The 17,454-nt window shown below is 36.8% G+C and overlaps 1 protein-coding gene across 6 annotated transcripts in view; it reads right to left on the minus strand.

Moving 5' to 3' along the window:
• The window catches only part of KIAA0825 (KIAA0825 ortholog), a 414,781-nt gene that overhangs the window by 285,472 nt on the left and 111,855 nt on the right, over window positions 1-17,454 (minus strand). For all 6 annotated transcript variants that reach the window (XM_035727666.1, XM_035727664.1, XM_027605650.2 and 3 more), the window contains 4 exons: window positions 10,494-10,588; window positions 6,825-7,052; window positions 4,902-5,167; window positions 3,338-3,488 (listed from right to left, as the gene is read on the minus strand). In XM_035727666.1, coding sequence (XP_035583559.1) covers window positions 3,338-3,488; window positions 4,902-5,167; window positions 6,825-7,052; window positions 10,494-10,588 — 740 coding nt within the window. The remainder of the gene's footprint in view (window positions 1-3,337; window positions 3,489-4,901; window positions 5,168-6,824; window positions 7,053-10,493; window positions 10,589-17,454) is intronic.

A 17,454-nucleotide genomic window follows, 5' to 3' on the forward strand; every position in this document is an offset into this window, starting at 1 on the left:
ATTAACCCTGATTGTTACCATATCAAAAATTAAATGAGCAAAACTTCGCATTTTATCTCTAAGCAATCCTCTTTGACTTAAAATTCCTGCTTTGCCCACTACTGATAGCTCTCAAACATCATTAAAAAAAAAAATCTGTTTTTTTATAGCAAAAGTTGATAGTTTCTCAGGCGGATATGCCTATCAGTATTTTCCTTACATACTATTCTTCTGATAATTTCTCTGATTGCTAAAATCTTTGGTAGTCACTGTAAGAATAATTTATGGTCAATTTCTATTGACTTTCAAATGGAGTTTATAAACGAGTAGAACTGGTATACTTGGGTGGGAAACTAGAGCATCATTTTGTCCAAGAGTCAGGTTCAAAGGAGGGGGGTTTTGACCACTTCTGACTTCTGGACTAGACATATATCAAAATTGTTTAAGAAAAAAAATTACAAAATTCATGTGGAAGTAGCAAAATTAGAGTTTCTTATACTTTCTTTGCTGTGTGTTCTGTGATAAGGAACACTTTTTAAAATTTCCTGAAGTAAGAAAGGAGCTTTAAAGCTTGATTTTGTCATACTTTTTGTGTTGTATGTTAACTAAAGCAAAATTGCCCCAGCTGATGTAATGACAAATATGAATGATTTACACTAACTCTCTCCATGGCAATGGACGGGTGCTTTTAATAATGTGGCCAACATGATTTCTCATACTTTTCAAAATAGAAATCAATTTCCTTAATAGATATCAATAAGCGAGAAAACAAAAGTAACGAGGCATGCAGATTTCTTTCCCTGAACGTGAAAAATACTTAGAGACTTTTTAAAATATAAACTTCATGTTTACTTAAAAATATTCCGAATTGGTCATCGTTCTTCACAATTCTCTTCGAAGTGTGTGTAACTGTAATGTATGCAAGGGTTTTCATTAAACTAACTGTGATTCATTTATTTGTCTGACCTGCTTTCTTTATTTGTTGTCATTTCAAAACTATTCTGCTAGTAAACATCTGTTATTTTTATAGACCCACTATAATGTAAACAGATGTGAGCTTTTATTTAGATTATATATCAGGAAACAAGCAGCTGGGCTTTATTATAGAAGCCATTCAATATTATCTTTGAACAGACAATTCTTTATTCTTTGACTATTGGAAAACACAAGTTGCTAAAATTGAGCAGATGTCAACTATACTAAAAGCTTAATTTTAAACATGTAAGCTGAACACCCACGTGCCATCTGACCAGCACCTCATCAGAGAGATACGGAACTCTCTGACTCTCTCAACCTGACAGTTTAGAAAAGGGAAATTATGTATCTAGGGCTCTGTTGATATCACAAAACACGAGCAAATATTCCTTCATATCTTGTAAGTTCTTTCACTATTTCCTTACTACGCTCTGCACATGGCGACAGGCTCCCCTGAGATCTCTATCCCACCCTTCGCCTCCAGTCAGGCAGATTTCATCTCCTTTCCTCTCAAAACGGCCCTGCTAAAAACATACTAGTCCTGTTTCACAGATCAGTTGGAATGATGGGTAGAGGAGAAGAAAAGGGTGCAGGAAACGGGATAAAACCATTGTAAAGTACTCTGGTTGTCAAAACAGTTTAAAATTTGTGCTATTTTTAGAAGTTTCTTTTTTTTGGTAAATAGGAAAGCAGTATCACTTTATTTTCCTGAGCAATAAATAACAACCACTAACTCTGCAATTAAATCGTAACCACTGACCATTTAAGTATAAGGAAGCTACAGTACCATGTAATCACAGGGTAACTATCTCGTTATTTCTGTCTTTGAAACTAAACCCTCGTCATAAGTTCTAAGGGCTGTATGTTACATGGTAATTTGTTTTTTTTTTTTTTTTAATACTTGGTAACTTCAATAACAGGTTCTCAGTGCATCCACTTATTATTTATACCGTACAACTCTTCCAGCTCCCGATTTGCATGAGAGAAGACATAATACCCCGATGTTGGACACAGAGTGAAATGATACCTGTGCCTCAATGAAAACATTGTATAAAATTGCTCATTAGTGCACTGACATATTGAAATAGTTTGAAACCGGAGGTGGACTCATTTTCAATCTCTCTGTTTACCTCAAGGCAAATAAGGAGAGTGGGCTGCTGCCGAAAGAGGGGAAGATCAATACTTTTGCTCTCATGTCAGGCTGCCCGCGGCACCACCAGAGCCACCCAAGCACCCTGGCACCACCACCTTCTCGCGCTTGTTCTGCTCACTGCTGTTTGAAGTACGTCCGGTTTGGAAAACCCTACACGAATGCTCTTACAAAGAGAAAAACTTTCTGGGAAGGGCCTCTAAAGGAGGGATGAAATGGCCTCAGAAAAAGTGGAAAGTCCTTTAAGAGAGCTTCTGAGCTAACTTTCTCTGTTATGGCAACATTTATTATGATAATAACTCCGGCATATACAGAGCCACAGGAACCTTGGGCGTCAGGGAGTGGACAAGAGTGACTCCACAGAATAATACTCCACTCTGTTTTTCCCAGTACTCCATGGCGATCAGGACAGTCAGGAAAAACAAGAATCCTAAGCTTTGATCCGGAGGAAAGGGCAAATTGGGAAAGCTAATGAAATCGGGCTTGACTGACGAATTTCTTTTAAAAACCCTGATTATGTTTTATTAAGATATTATAAATGTTTCACCCTGCCCTGAAATCAACTTCAAGGAATTTTAAATATTGGCGCTTACAGATAATCGATGGGCTTGAGGGGAAGGGAAACTGATGAAGCCTGATGATGAATAATTTTAATTGGTCCTGGGTTTCGTTATACTGGGAATCATTAGGCTTTAATTTGGTAGAAATTTGGGATTTCAAAACATGGGCTAAATGAAAATAGGGAAGCTATAAATGATGAGATGGGTCTTAAAGCACCTTCATAAGAACATACGAGAGGGCAAAAAAATATGTACAAAGAACAAAGTGGCTTAAAAAAAGACATTTAGCAAAAACAGAAATACAGTAAGAAAAAAAAAAAAGTGCAGGAATACCCACAACCGGTCCCTTTGGAGAAAAATATAAAGTTGCAGCATTTTGGCATAATCTCTTTGACTTTTCATTATATCCCGTTATATTCCAACTTAGATAGCACATGCTGCAGCTCAAATTAAGTTATTTTTACTTTTAAGCAGAAGGAGAGCTCTGATGTCTAGCTCTTTCAGGTTTTTAAAAAATGTTTCTCCTAAGTACAAATTCAATATTTAAAAAATATTATCCTAACAGCCTTCGTGTGTTAGTAATGCCAAACTCATGTTTCTAATTAGCCAGAAAGCAGGTAGGCAGTAAAACATATTTGTGTAAAAAGGAGGGATAGTAAACTTAACTTCACACCTCATAAAAAGCTTTGTAGTCATCCCAGTGGTGGCTCTCAGAATCCTGTAAAATGCTTGTAGCACAAACTCTGACGCAGTAGTCCGTAACCTGAAACTGGAGAGTGTTGATGAATTCCTGATATCTTTGGACAGGCACCAGGAATACGGGTCTGTTCAGAGGGAATGATCAAAGAGACAGAGATTTAAGGCCTGTGCAGTAGACGGTAACAATCCCCAGTACTACAAATGGTTTTGATTATTAGATATCAATCATTCATTTCCTCCTAATGCTGAAGTCTGCATCCACATTCACTTTCCAAAAAGGAAAAAAAAAAAAAAAGCCGGTCTTTGTTTTGCAAGTCCTTTGAAAACGTACATCTGCTGTTCCACAAATATGCACTTCAACTTGAGACAAACTGCATTGTCAATACATCATTCAAAAATAAAAGTATTCTTTGTAAGCCTATTATTAGAGATCAGTGCATTATTTAGGCATTAGGGTATCGTTATTATAGAGAACAACATGCATTTGTCAGAACTAACTTTTATGAAGCTATCACATGTCCCAAAAACATACTCTTTTTGTTTTAAAAATTGTAATTTTGTAGATGTCAATTATCTCATAAACTGTTTTAAAATATTCTGCAGAAATACTGTGATTTCTGGCACATTTTGTTTATTAATTCAAGTGTGATTCACCGTATCTGACTACTTACGGGAATTAAAGAAATATCAGAGCTATATTCTGCATCAAGCCAAATTTATTTTACTTTTATCTTTAGTTATTTATATCACATCTTCTTATGCTTTCTCTCCTAGCCAAGGGACTACAAATGCTGCGTCAGGAATACCGCAGAGATTGTCGGACTCGGGCTGGAAAGCCAGGTCCATGTGGTCCTTTGCAAGAGGCTGTGCTGTCTCCTAGAGGGTACAAGGGTCACTGGAAAGACCATGTGGTCATCTTTATTCTATTTCCAGAAAATACACAGTCTTTTTAGACTACAAATACATGAGAAGTAAGACTGCCAGATGCTTTCTGCTCAAATATTAAGGATAGCTTATTACTATACAGATGCTTTGAAATATGTTTACATTGGTCAATAGAATAGAAGGAAAATGCATTTATTCTCTATATAAGTCCTAACATCCTGTTTGCTTAGAAACAAAAGAGAGAAGTGCCTATGTCACTACTTGTATACAAGGGACAAAAACAAGCTTAGTTTTCCTTTCCAGGGTAGTCAGTGTGGTGTGCCTTACAAAACGGAAGGTTCTGTTTGGTCAGGTCATCAATAGCATGCAGAAAATCGTTGCTCCTGATCAGAATATGGAAAATGTATGGGTTTCTCTCTGGAATAGGCCTTAGAAAGAATAGCTGTCTCTCTTCCTAATCTATGTATCTGGTTTAATCGATCCCATGCTCCACCTTTTTGACATGTTCAAGTTAAGACAAATGAACATAATTCACCATGTTCATTGTAATTTTCTCCTTCTCAAATATTATCATCAAAATTTCATTCCAGTGATATCCAAAGATTACACGTTCCTTTAAGCATGGCCATCAACTTAATGTAAATGACACTCACTTCTTAGTATTTTCTTTCATCAAATCATCATACTGCGTAAAATGCTGGAAGACATAGACCGCTGTGGAGAGCAACGTGTGTAAGTTTGTCAGGGGTGCTTTGGCAGGAAACTCCTTGCCTCTCTCTTGCAGTCTCGCCAGGACAGCTGTTGCCACTTTACAACAGGCCTCCACAAAGTTTGCTCTAATTTCCTGGAAAGAATCATCTCTGCATGCCAGAGCCAGTGGAAGCATTGTGTCAAGTTTTTCCATGATGTCAGAACAAAACTAGGGAGAAATAAATGTAGCACTGAGTTATTTGTACTCTGACAGCACCGTGTAATTTATGTACAGGGGAGCCAAATTCCTAAATAATGAATTTGGCATCAAGCATAAATATAATGACACAACGTTATAATAATCAATTTCTCAGTTTCTTGTAGAAAGTTAAATGTTTTATGTCTATAAGGAAATACCAAAAGGATGCTTCTCTATATATAACCTTCAAAACTTATGCTTTCCAGACCGAAATTATGAAAAACTCATGAAAGGGCTTTACATGACAATGCTTTATTTGTAGTTAATAGAACTTGGAAAACATGTATCCTTGATATTAATCTGTATTATTTTTGAACTTATTCTGGTTTCTTTGCTGAATTTTCATAAAGTATCTTCTTATTAATCACCACCTATACATAAGGTCTATCAATTTATTTTAAATAATCTAGAAGCATCAGAAACACTATCACATGGCATCTTCTTATTGGTAAGGAGTCAGCAACTTTCAGAAGTGATGTGACTGGCTTTTCAGTCGTTATTATGAATCTACTCTTTCTCAATGGCAAAGGAAGTAGGAGGGATGGGAAGGCAATACTAGTCTGCACTCCCAATTTGCCAACAGTCTTCCCCGGGGAATGTTCTAGAGCCTCAGGTTGGCAGTAGCCAAATAAGGAGGCCATCTTTAAGAATGCTCTTTAAAAAAAAAAAAAAGAAGATTTTTATTTATTTATTTGAGAGAGAGAGAATATGAGCTGGGGGAGAGGCAGATGGAGAAAGAGAGGCATACTCCCCGCTAAGCGGGGAACCCCATGTGGGGCTTGATCCCAACCCTGGGATCATGACCTGAGGTGAAGGCAGTCGCTTACCTGACTGAGCCACCCAGGCACCCCAAGAATGCTCTTTTAAAAACATTCCAATCATAAGTTGCTGAACTTGTTGTGTGCTTAATACTGAGTAACTGTATTCATTTATTTGCATAATTACTTCCTATTTTCTCAGTATGCTCTGTGACTTTCAAGGCACAAATAAAGATGCAAGATGGATGTTAACGAAATAGAATGTGCATTAGCATGTAAATAAAGATTTAAAAGTTGCCTAGACCAATAAAAGACAGTAATTCCTTCAACCTCCTCAATTTTTCGGGGGAAATCATTCAAAGGTATAGCCCAAACAAGCAGTTTTCCCAGCTCCCCACGAAGTCACAGAAGCGTCTGCTTTAGGGACCTCAGACTCTTGGAGCAACAAGTTGGCCACAGGTTTCAGTCTTTTTTGCTAGCAGTGGCTGTGGCCCATGGACACCAGAGAAGAAATCTGGTACTGAGTTGGATACCAAGTATTTGCCAAGAGACTCAACAACTGTTCTATAGGTTCCCTTTGCAATGTCTTATATATATTTTTTAAAATTTATTTATTTGAGAGAGAGGAAGAGAGAGTGAATATAAGTGTGGAGGGAGGGACAGAGGGAGAGAATCTTCAAGCAGACTCCCCACTGAGTGCAGAGCAGGACTCGATCCCACCACCCATGAGTTCATGACTGGAGCCAAAACCAAGAGTCAGATGCTCAATCAACTGAGCCACCCAGGTGCCCCGCAATGTCTTATATTAAAAAAAAAAAAAATCTCATTATGCCAGTCGACAGTTTGAAAGGATTTCATTCGACACTTGCCTTTGCAATTTTCTTTGGTTGATCCTCCTCAGGAAACACATGACTGTCTTGCCAAACTTGCTGCACATTTACAAGGGTCATAGCATAGGTTATAGCCAAAGACCTTTCATTCTGTTCCTGTTGGAGAATTTTTGTGGAAAAATCTTCAATTGCTGTTGTTATACAATGTGCCATAGGAAGAGACACTTCTTTAAATGCACTTCGCCAAGCAAAATCTAGTGAAATAGCCTGAAATATAAATTAATATGAAGTTATATTAATCTTAACTCAGCAACAAGTGTTCATTTTGTTATAGATATAAAATTATTACTTTCTTTCAGCTTTTGAATATAGGTATTCTTTGGTAAATGGCAAAAACCATTCTTACAACCTGAAAAATATTACCCAGTGAATAAAGCAATATACAAAAACGTGTATTCTTTACACAGAGTAATATACTGGCATTTCATTTTAATTCATCAGTGGATTTAATCAAAAACTTTTTTCAAAATCTAATCTTTTAAATATAGTTCAATAAAACTATCTTTATGAGAGTTAAAAGTTACATTTTCTGTTTATCACATAAAGCAACCTTTAAATTCAACAGATTTAATAAAGCCTAAATTAGATTTTTATAGTCTTTTTTGTAGTTTATTGTTAACAAGTATTGCAACATAAGACAGGATTTAATATTCAATTTTTTATTTCTTTTTCACTCTCAGAAATCCAGACAAGCCAAAAAAGAGCAACAAGAAATTCCTCAGAGAAATTAAATCAAGGCACCTTTCTAGAGTTTTACTTCTTTAGAATTTTACTCAGTTTCTTCACCCACAAAGTGGTAAGCAGCACTACTTTTGTTCCAAGAAATGAGGAATTAAAATTATCTGCATTGCTCTGTGTTGGGGGAGTGGGAGAGGCTGCAGGGAATGGAGGCTGGTGGTATTTTATCTTCTTTTTTTCTTGGGTTCTGGGCTCAATATAATTATGAATGTATACTATTCCCAAGTCCTCTAATGTTCTCTTAAGTATTAAAAAATTACAGGTAGTAGGTGAACACAGGCTTAGCATTAAATTTTCCCTGTTTCAATGTAATCTTGCTTACTGTAATAATTCACCTACTCCAACTTCAGAGGACCCTAGGCTCAATATGCCTGACTGAATTACTTATTTTTCTGGATCTCAGTTTTTTGGTTAGAAAAGTAAAAGAGCTGATTCTGAATGATTTCTATGGTTTGTCTCAGTCTAAAATCACTGAGATTATGATCATTAGCTTACTTTTCCTATACATACATTCCAGTCAGCGTTTATTTAGTGCTTTCTGTATATACTGTATGAAGTGATAAAGAGATGATTCATCTTCCAGAGCTAAAATTCTATATAATTCTATGACTATAATCAATAATCAAATCTAGAATCAAAATCTATAATAAAAAGGTAGCTCTCATTTTCATTACGTATATAATTATGTACGTATATAATTATGTATGTGTATTTCTTTCTAAAGTATATTTGGACCTTTAACATCATAGGGCCCGAAAACACATTTCTCATCTTATTTTTACATAAAAATTAGTTAATAACTGAAACTACTCAGCTCATACAATCTCCTTCCTTATAAGTGAAACTTCAGAAGGGCCACAGGTATAGTCCTCTGCCCTAACAGTATTGTCTTGGGACCCATTTATGATAGAAATGTAAAAAGGAACTTACCTCCATGAAAATTAAAAACAACAAAACTCTGCCTCTTGTTCTGCCCACCAGGGCACGTCTACTCATTAGAATCATTCATTCATTCATTCAATCAATCAAGGAAATATGTTCTGGTGAAAACTGCCATTAATTGCCATGACCTCAGTGACAATTCTGTATTTTGTGCAATGATGATTACCTTTGCCTGTGGTAATTTATATGTGATTATAATATCTTGACCCATCTGAATTCTCTTTTCAAAATACAGAAAACCAAGCACATTAACAGCTGCTCTTAAAAAGAAAACTGGGGTGCCTGGGTGGCTCAGTTGGTTAAGCGACTGCCTTCGGCTCAGGTCATGATCCTGGAGTCCTGGGATCGAGTCCCGCATCGGGCTCCCTGCTCAGCAGGGAGTCTGCTTCTCCCTCTGACCCTCCCCTCTCTCATGTGCTCTCTCTCTCTCATTCTTTCTCTCAAATAAATAAAATCTTTAAAAAAAAAAAAGAAAACTGGAAACTCTTACTACTCAGATCAACTCTTAGAAGGCTGTTTTCATGAACTACTACTTGCCTAGTTCTACTCTTCCCATCTGATGTTTGGTATCACACATACCCAGTTAGAATAGAGAATGTTTACTAGTTGATCCAAGAAGAAAGAGGAAATAATGTGGCTTTCTGTTCTGTGCACAAAACAAGATACCTATTGAATGCCCTTCTTCTATTACCTGGAGCTAATTTCTTAATACCTACGCTGATTTTTGGCTAAGGCATAATATATAACTTTCCATTTTCCCTATTATTTCCCTTCCTTTCTATATTAAAACTGTTAAAACTCTGGGGTTTTTGCCCTTTTATTTTTTTTAAATTTCTTTTTAAAGATTTTATTTATTTATTTGACAGAGAGTGAGAGAGTACAAGCAGGGGGAGCAGCAGAGAGAGACGGAGAGACAGGCTCCGGCAGGCTCCCTGCTGAGCAGGGAGCCCGATGTGGGGCTCGATCCCAGGACCCTGGGATCCAGGACCCTGGGATCATGACCTGAGCTGAAGGCAGACGGTTAACCAACTGAGCCACCCAGGCACCCGTTTTTTGCCCTTTTAAATGTTTACCTGCTATATCAGTCAAGATCCATTCAGAAAACAGAAACCATGCTAGGTATTTCAAAAGGAAGAATTTTAATGTAGGGTGTTAGTTACGAAAGTGATGGAATTTTGAGGAGCTGAACATGAGATATGAAGCAAGACATATTAACAGAGTAGGAAGCCACTGCCACTTCTAGGGCTGGAGGAACAAGAAAAGGGACTGTATATGGGAGTGTGGTTCCTGGGGCCACCAGTCTAAGTTAAAGGTAAAGCAGACATGACAGGTGGAGCTGTGTGTTGAGAGCAGAAAGGAGGAGGAGGTGAGAGTCACATGGAGGAGATGAGAGTCACAGCTACTACTAGTGATGTTTCCTAAAACAGAAAGAGGAAAGAAATACTCTGGTTTCTCTCTATCCACCCTCTAGTCCTCCATCACTGCCTTCCATGGGCCCAAACTTCCCGGAATCCTGGAAGGCTAGTTCTCTATAACACAAAGCAGAGCGGGGGAAGGGTAGTAATGGATCTGAGAACAGGCAGAGACCAGTGGATTATTGATAAGCACTCTAAAATAAGAAACCAGTTAAGCTCTTTTTTTCCTCTTTCCTTGCCTTTCTAATGTCCATTTTCTCACTTTCAACAATTACCTACAGCCCAAATTCTCAAAGTGTAGACGGTGAACTAGGATAAGAACACAGATTTCTTCACTTGCAGCACCCTACTTCTTCCAGGAAACACTGTGCAAGAGAGCGGCGTCCCAACTAAATTCAATTTTTGCCAAAACTTATAAGCTTTTCAACCAGGAATATTTTTCTTCTTTGGTGGCAAAGGGTAAAAGTCAAGACATTTTGATTCATAATGGATTTATAGACATATGATACTGTTTTATATGAGTAGAAATTAGTACACTTTTTTCCTCATTCACCTCTTGCACTGGTAGCAATTGCTCTGAAGGAACTCCGGTTTCACTTGCTCTAGGTTTCTCTATTACAACTTCTTGACTGGATGGATCCAAAATTCCTATGCAAGAGAAAAGAAAACAAACACACAAACATACATTAAGAAAAACAAACCACACCAGATGGAATTAATAGATAATAGACTCAGGTTAAAATTAATGATGTAGAAAAGCTCTATCCCTAGTATATACACACATATACATATAACAAGATGCACAGAACACAGTCAACAAGACATAGGGTGATGTCACCATTTACAGTAACTATAGGATCAAAATATGGAGAGCCCCTTTCCATACATAAACTTGATGACATTTATATGCTATTTATATTCATATTTGATATACATGCATATATAATCTGTAAAATATAGATCCCTTTGTCATTAATATATTTTCATGCTGATAACGTAGGATAAGAGTATAAAGTAAGGGACGCCTGGGTGGCTCAGTCGGTTAAGCATCTGCCTTCAGTTCAGGTCATGATGCCAGGGTCCTGGGATCGAGTCCTGTATCGGGCTCCTTGCTCAGTGGGGAGCCTGCTTCTCCCTCTGCCTGCCACTCCCCCTGCTTGTGCTCTCTCTCTCTCTCTCTGACAAATTAAAAAAAAAAAATCTTAAAAACAAGAGTACAAAGTAAAATTAATTTCCTTGTTCATTTAAAAATTTAACTTCTCAACTGAAGAATGGTGCATTTAAGAAATGGTGATGTTCCTTAGCATATTAATATTTCTTTTCTTGAAATGAGGAAGAACAATAGTACATGGGTAAACATCAGCACATCAGGAAAAATTACACTATTAATAAATATATCAATAATCTACTGGAAAAACACAAACCCTGGGATAAGAAATGATCTTTAGCTCTCAAAGTGGAAATATTTCCTCACCTTTATATCTTTTAGAAATAAGGAAGTCTTTTCCATGGGGGAAAAAATAGAGCTACAAAAATGTAGTAAAAAATATGCCAAAAAGAAACTTTCCTCTTTTCCAGTAAGGTTCTATTAATTATAGTTAATTTGAAATGAATGAGTTAGCATTTACCTTTTGTTTTTGCTTAGACTTGATATATGATGATCAATTATAAACTTTGACATGTTTTTTTTTTATTTTAGAATCTTAAGAATTTGTTTCTGCTTATACCCCGAGCAAACAAATTTCAAAATTTTACCGATTCTTATCATTAGGACTTTTGACTGATATAATCATCTCAAAGATGTTTTTGCTTTTAGTTTTTTCTAAATGTGGCTCTATGCACTGTGAATTGTGTAAGACTGTTGAATCACAGACCTGTACCTCTGAAACAAATAATACGTTATATGTTAAAAAAAAAAAGAAGAAGAAGCTAGCAGGAAGGGAAAAATGAAGGGGGGGGAAATTGGAGGGGGAGACGAACCATGAGAGACTATGGACTCTGAGAAACAAACTGAGGGTCCTAGAGGGGAGAAGGGTCGGGGGATGGATTAGCCTGGTGATGGGTATTAACGAGGGTATGTACTGAATGGAGCACTGGGTATTATATACAAACAATGAATCATGGAACACTACATCAAAAACTAATGATGTAATGTATGGTGATTAACATAACATAATAAAAAAAATAAATGTGGCTCTATGAGCATAATCATGAATGATTCCTAAGTAGTACAGTTTACAAAAGCATTCTCTAGAAAGGTAAATACTCCATTTGGTAAGCGATAATATCCTTTTTGGAAATTTTATCAGAGTTTGTCTATTGTGAGGAAAAGTTTTCCTCACCTCCAGCACTTTTTTTTTTTTTTTGAGATTTTATTTATTTATTTGACAGAGAGAGACACAGCGAGAGAGGGAATACAAGCAGGGGGAGTGGGAGAGGGAGAAGCAGGCCTCCCGCCAAGCAGGAGCCCGATGCGGGGCTCAATCCCAGGACCCTGGGATCATGACCTGAGCCGAAGGCAGATGCTTAACGACTGAGCCACCCAGGCGCCCCCCTCACCTCCAGTATTCTTAATCATTTTGGATTTGTGAACACTTCTGAGAACTTGATAAAAGTGACAGAATACTCCATCCAAAATGTACAATATGATTGCATGGTAGGTGTGCACAGACACACACACACACACACACACACACACACAGTATTGGGGATTCCCAAGCCCTCTTGCACAGTGCATTCGTGAACCCCAAGGGCCTATTGACTGTAGTTTAAGACTCCTGCTTCATTTCTCAACACACACCACAACATAGAGAGGGTTTTAGATCAGTGTTATACCATTTAACCTGAAATGCCTTCTCCCTCTTTTTTTAAAAAAAGATTTTATTTATTTGACAGAGAGAGTACAAGGAGACCGAGCACCAGGCAGAGGGAGAGGGAGAAGCAGGCTCCCCAAGGAAGCGGGGAGCCCAATGTTGGGCTCGATCCCAGGACCGCAGGATCATGACGTGGGCCAAAGGCAGACGCTTAACTGACTGAGCCACCCAGGCGCTCCTAAAATGCCTTCTCTATGGCTTGCATTTTACTATGTCTTTAAAAAAAGGTACTATAAATATTTAATTCTAATACTGAAATAAAATCCAGATTAATGAAAGATTTTAAATAAAGAAAAATGAAACTATAAGGCTATTAAAAGAAAATATAGAATATTTTTTAAAAGATCTATGTAGAGAAGATTTTTCAGAAGGACACAAAAGCAGAAGCCATAACAATTCTGTATAAAAAATTCTGCATAACAAAAGTATCATTAGCAGTCAAAATAGATGTGACAAGCTGACTTGGCACTCTCTCAAAATGTCCATTTTTTTTTAATTAGTAGACTTTATTTTTTAGAGCAATTTTAGGCTTAGAGAAAAATTGAGCAGAAAGTATGGAATTTCCATATACTCCCTCTCTCTGCCCTCAGTTCCCCTATTGTTAACAGCTTACATTGGCGTGGTATATATATATATGTATGCGTGTGTGTGTGTGTGTGTGTGTGTGTATATATATATTTATATATATTAAAGTAGACTCCACACCTGGTGAGGAGCCCACTGCGGGGCTTGAACTCATGACCCTGAGATAAAGACCTGAGCTGAGATCTAGAGCCAACTGAGTCACCCAGCTGCCCCTGGTGTGGTATATTTTTTTACAGTTGAGGAACCAACATTGATTATTACTACCTAAAGTCCATAGTTTACATTAGGATTCATTTTTTATTAAGCTTTTATTTTAATTCCAGTATAGTTAACATGCAGTGTTATATTAGTTTCAGGTGTACAATACAGCAACTCAACAAGTCCATACATCATTCTGTGCTCATCAGGACAAGTGCATTCCTTAATCCCTATCACCTATCTCCCCTCTGGTAACTATCAGTTTGTTCTCTTATAGTTAAGAGTCTGTTTCTTGGTTTGTCTCTCTCTTTCTTTTGCTTGTTTTGTGTTTGTTCCTTAAATTCCACACGAGTGAAATCATATGGTTATTTGTCTTTCTCGGACTGATTTATTTCATTTAGGATTATACTCTCTAGCTCCATCCATGTCATTGCAAATGGCAAGATTTCATTCTCTTTTATGGTTGAATAATATTCCATTATATATCTCACATCTTCTTTACCCATTCATCAATCAATGGACACTTGGGCTGGTTCCATAATTTGCTATTGTAGATAACGTGCAATAAACAGGGTTGCACGTATCCCTTTCAATTAATGGTTTTGTATTTTTTGGGTAAATCCCCAGTAGTTTGATTACTGGATTGTAGTTTTTTTTTTAATTTTAACTTTTAGAGGAACCTCCATACTGTTTTCCAGAGGGGCTGTACCAGTTTGCATTCCCACCAACAGTGCAAAGAGAGTTCCTTTTCCCCCACATCCTCGCCAAAACTTGTTTCTTGTATTTTTGATTTTAGCCATTCTGACAGGTTTGAGGTGATATCTCATTATAGTTTTGATTTGTATTTCCCTGATGACGAGTGATGTTGAGCATCTTTTCATGTGTCTGTTGGCCATCTGGATGCCTTCTTTTGGAAAATGTCTGTTCATGTCTTCTGTCCATTTTTTAATTGGATTATTTGTTTTTTGGGTGTTGAGTTTTATAAGTTCTTTATATTTTGGATACTAACCCTTTATTGGATATGTCATTTTCAAATATCTTCTCCCATTCTGGAGGTTGCCTTTTAGTTTTGTTGATTGTTTCCTTCGCTGTGCAGAAGTTTTTATTTTGATAGAGTCCTAATAGTTTATTTTTGTTTTTGTTTCCCTTGCCCCAGGAGACATAGCTAGGAAAATGTTGCTAGGGCCGATGTCAGAGAAATTACTGCCTATGCTCCCTTCTAGGATTTTTATGGTTTCAGGTCTCACATTTAGGTCTTTAATTCATTTTGAAATTAAGGATTCATTCTTTGTGTTGTGCATTCTATGGGTTTTGCCAAGTGTATAATGTCATGTATCCGCCATTACTGTTTCTTACAAAATTATTTCACTGCTCTAGAAATCTCCTGTGCTCCATCTATTCACCTCTTTCCCCCTTTCCCTTCAACTACTGATCTTCTTACTGTCTCTACACTTTCATTTTTTCCAGTTAAGAGCCTGTTTCACACACACACACATGGTACTGGGGATTCCCAGGCCCTGTTGCACAGTGCATTCATGAACCCCAAGGGTCTATTGACTGTAGTTTAATGTTTCATTGTCTGGATGCACTACAATTTATCTATTCATCTACTGAAGGACGTCTTGGTAGATTCTAAGTTTTGGCAATTATGAATAAAGCTGCTATAAACATTAATGTGTTGGTTTTTATGTGAACGTAAGTTTTCAACTCATTTGTGTAAATACCTGTGAGTGTGATTACTAGATAATATAAGACAGTGTTTAGCTTGTAAGATACAATGAAATCATCTTCTTGAGAGGCTACATACAGTATTTTCCATTCCCATCAGCAATGAGAGTTCCCGTTGCTTCACATCCTTGTAAGACTTTAGTGTTGTTCGTGTTTCAGATTTTAGCCATTCTAACAAGTGTAGAGTGGTATCTCTTTGTTTTGCTTTGCATTTCCCTGATGACGTATGATGTTGAGCATCTTTTCATATGCTTATTTGCCATCTGTATATCTTCTTTGGTAAGGAGTCTGTTCAGATCTTTTGCTCATTTTTTAATTGAGTTTTTGTTGTTGTTTTCTTGTTGAATTTTAAGTGTTCTTTGTATATTTTGGATACAAGTCCTTTATCAGATACGTGTTTTGCAAATATTTTTCTCGGTCTATGGCTTGTCTTTTCATCCTCTTAACTACCATACCTTTTCACTTGGCAATTTCACTTTAGAAATTCACTGTCCAGGTATGCATGTGCACATTTAAGACAAAGGTCAAGGAAATTTGTGCAATCATTGTTCATGGTAGCAAATGAAGAAGAAAACAGAACCCTAAATGCTCATCAATGAGTAACAGGTTAAATTATTGTACATGTGCCATTGAAAAATTATTCACATATTAGAAAGAATGAGATCTTTCTATATAACTGTTAATAAAAAAGAAGCTCTGCATAGTATGACAAGATTTCATGTTATGTTAACATGGGGATATATACAAAAGTAGTTGTCTCTGGAAAAAAAACCAGACAACTGGAATAGAAAAAGACTTAATTTTCACCATATACTCTTTTGTCTTGTTAAAAGTTTTACTATATGCATCGACTACTATTCAAAACAAATCAAAGGAGAAAAAAATAATAAAGATCAAATTGTTAATGACATGAAGGGACAATGCTTAGATTCTTAATGTCATCTTACTTTTCTACAGAGAGCTCATAAAACCAGCTAATTTAAAAAGATATTTAACTCTGGAAAAATAACACTAGTTCAAACTACAGGCTTTGTGGATCTATTTCTGGAAATAACTATCTGCCATTGTGCAGCTTTGGTTTAAGACTTAAAAAAAAGTTAATTATCTTATATTTATCATTTCATTTCCAAATACATTATGCTTATTCACTCAAAGTAACATGTTTTGATGTTTATACAAACCATTTGCCCATCTTCAAGATGAATAAGAAAAAAAGATAAGCTTTCCAAGACTTCTTTTGCCAGTGAGCAATTCTACAGTAAGATCGAAAATGAGTTATCAAGCAGTTACGATAACTTTCAGAATACCATCTTTTCCACCCCAAATTAAAAAGAATTAAGAAACCTAATCCTATATAAAGAGCAAAAGGGATTTTTAAGGCAGTATTAGTAAAACTGATTCTAGACTAATAAGATACCCTGTGGTTTTAATGAATTGTGTCATTTTTGTATTTGTTTGGAATTCAAAATGGTCAATATCAAAATTTGGCATTGTCCAACTTTATGAGCTCTGTGAACATGTGACAAATTATTTCATCTATTTAAATATATATTGAAAACTCTATATACACTTACTAGCATTGCCTAGAGAAGTAGCCCATTTTTGGCTCATCACTCTAAATCATACATATTTGTATGCAGTCAACACTGGTTTCCTTCAGAGCATGCCCAGATTAAGGACGTCAGTAGAGTGCAGAGGGTCACAGGAAAGCCAGCTGCTAAACACGCTCCCCCTAAAGAGTTCGCTGTGGTTCATTTTACATTTCTGGTTAGTTTCCACACTGCCGCTTTCTTTCATAGAGAGTAGAGCTTGGCAGTACTTCCCTGTGACATCCACTTTCACACCCAAATTGGTCTTCATAGGCTCCCATTGTGTGCACTACAAAGCAACTTGCCTTGTTGGCAGCTCTAAGTGGGAACTACAAGTCTTTCTTTTCTTCACTGTTCTTTTCTGGCTCACAAGCAACCTCCCACCAAAAGCTGAATCTGTGGAAGAGACTACATCCAAGAGATAATACTATGAAAAAGTATGAAGAGAAGCCCAGGCGGCCACCTTGCAAATTTCCAATGTGGAAGCCTTCGACCTCTCTGCCCAAGAAACAGCTAAAGTCCTAGTGTAATGAGCTTTACA

This window comes from Zalophus californianus, chromosome 5, assembly GCF_009762305.2.
Source record: "Zalophus californianus isolate mZalCal1 chromosome 5, mZalCal1.pri.v2, whole genome shotgun sequence".
NCBI lineage: Eukaryota > Metazoa > Chordata > Mammalia > Carnivora > Otariidae > Zalophus > Zalophus californianus.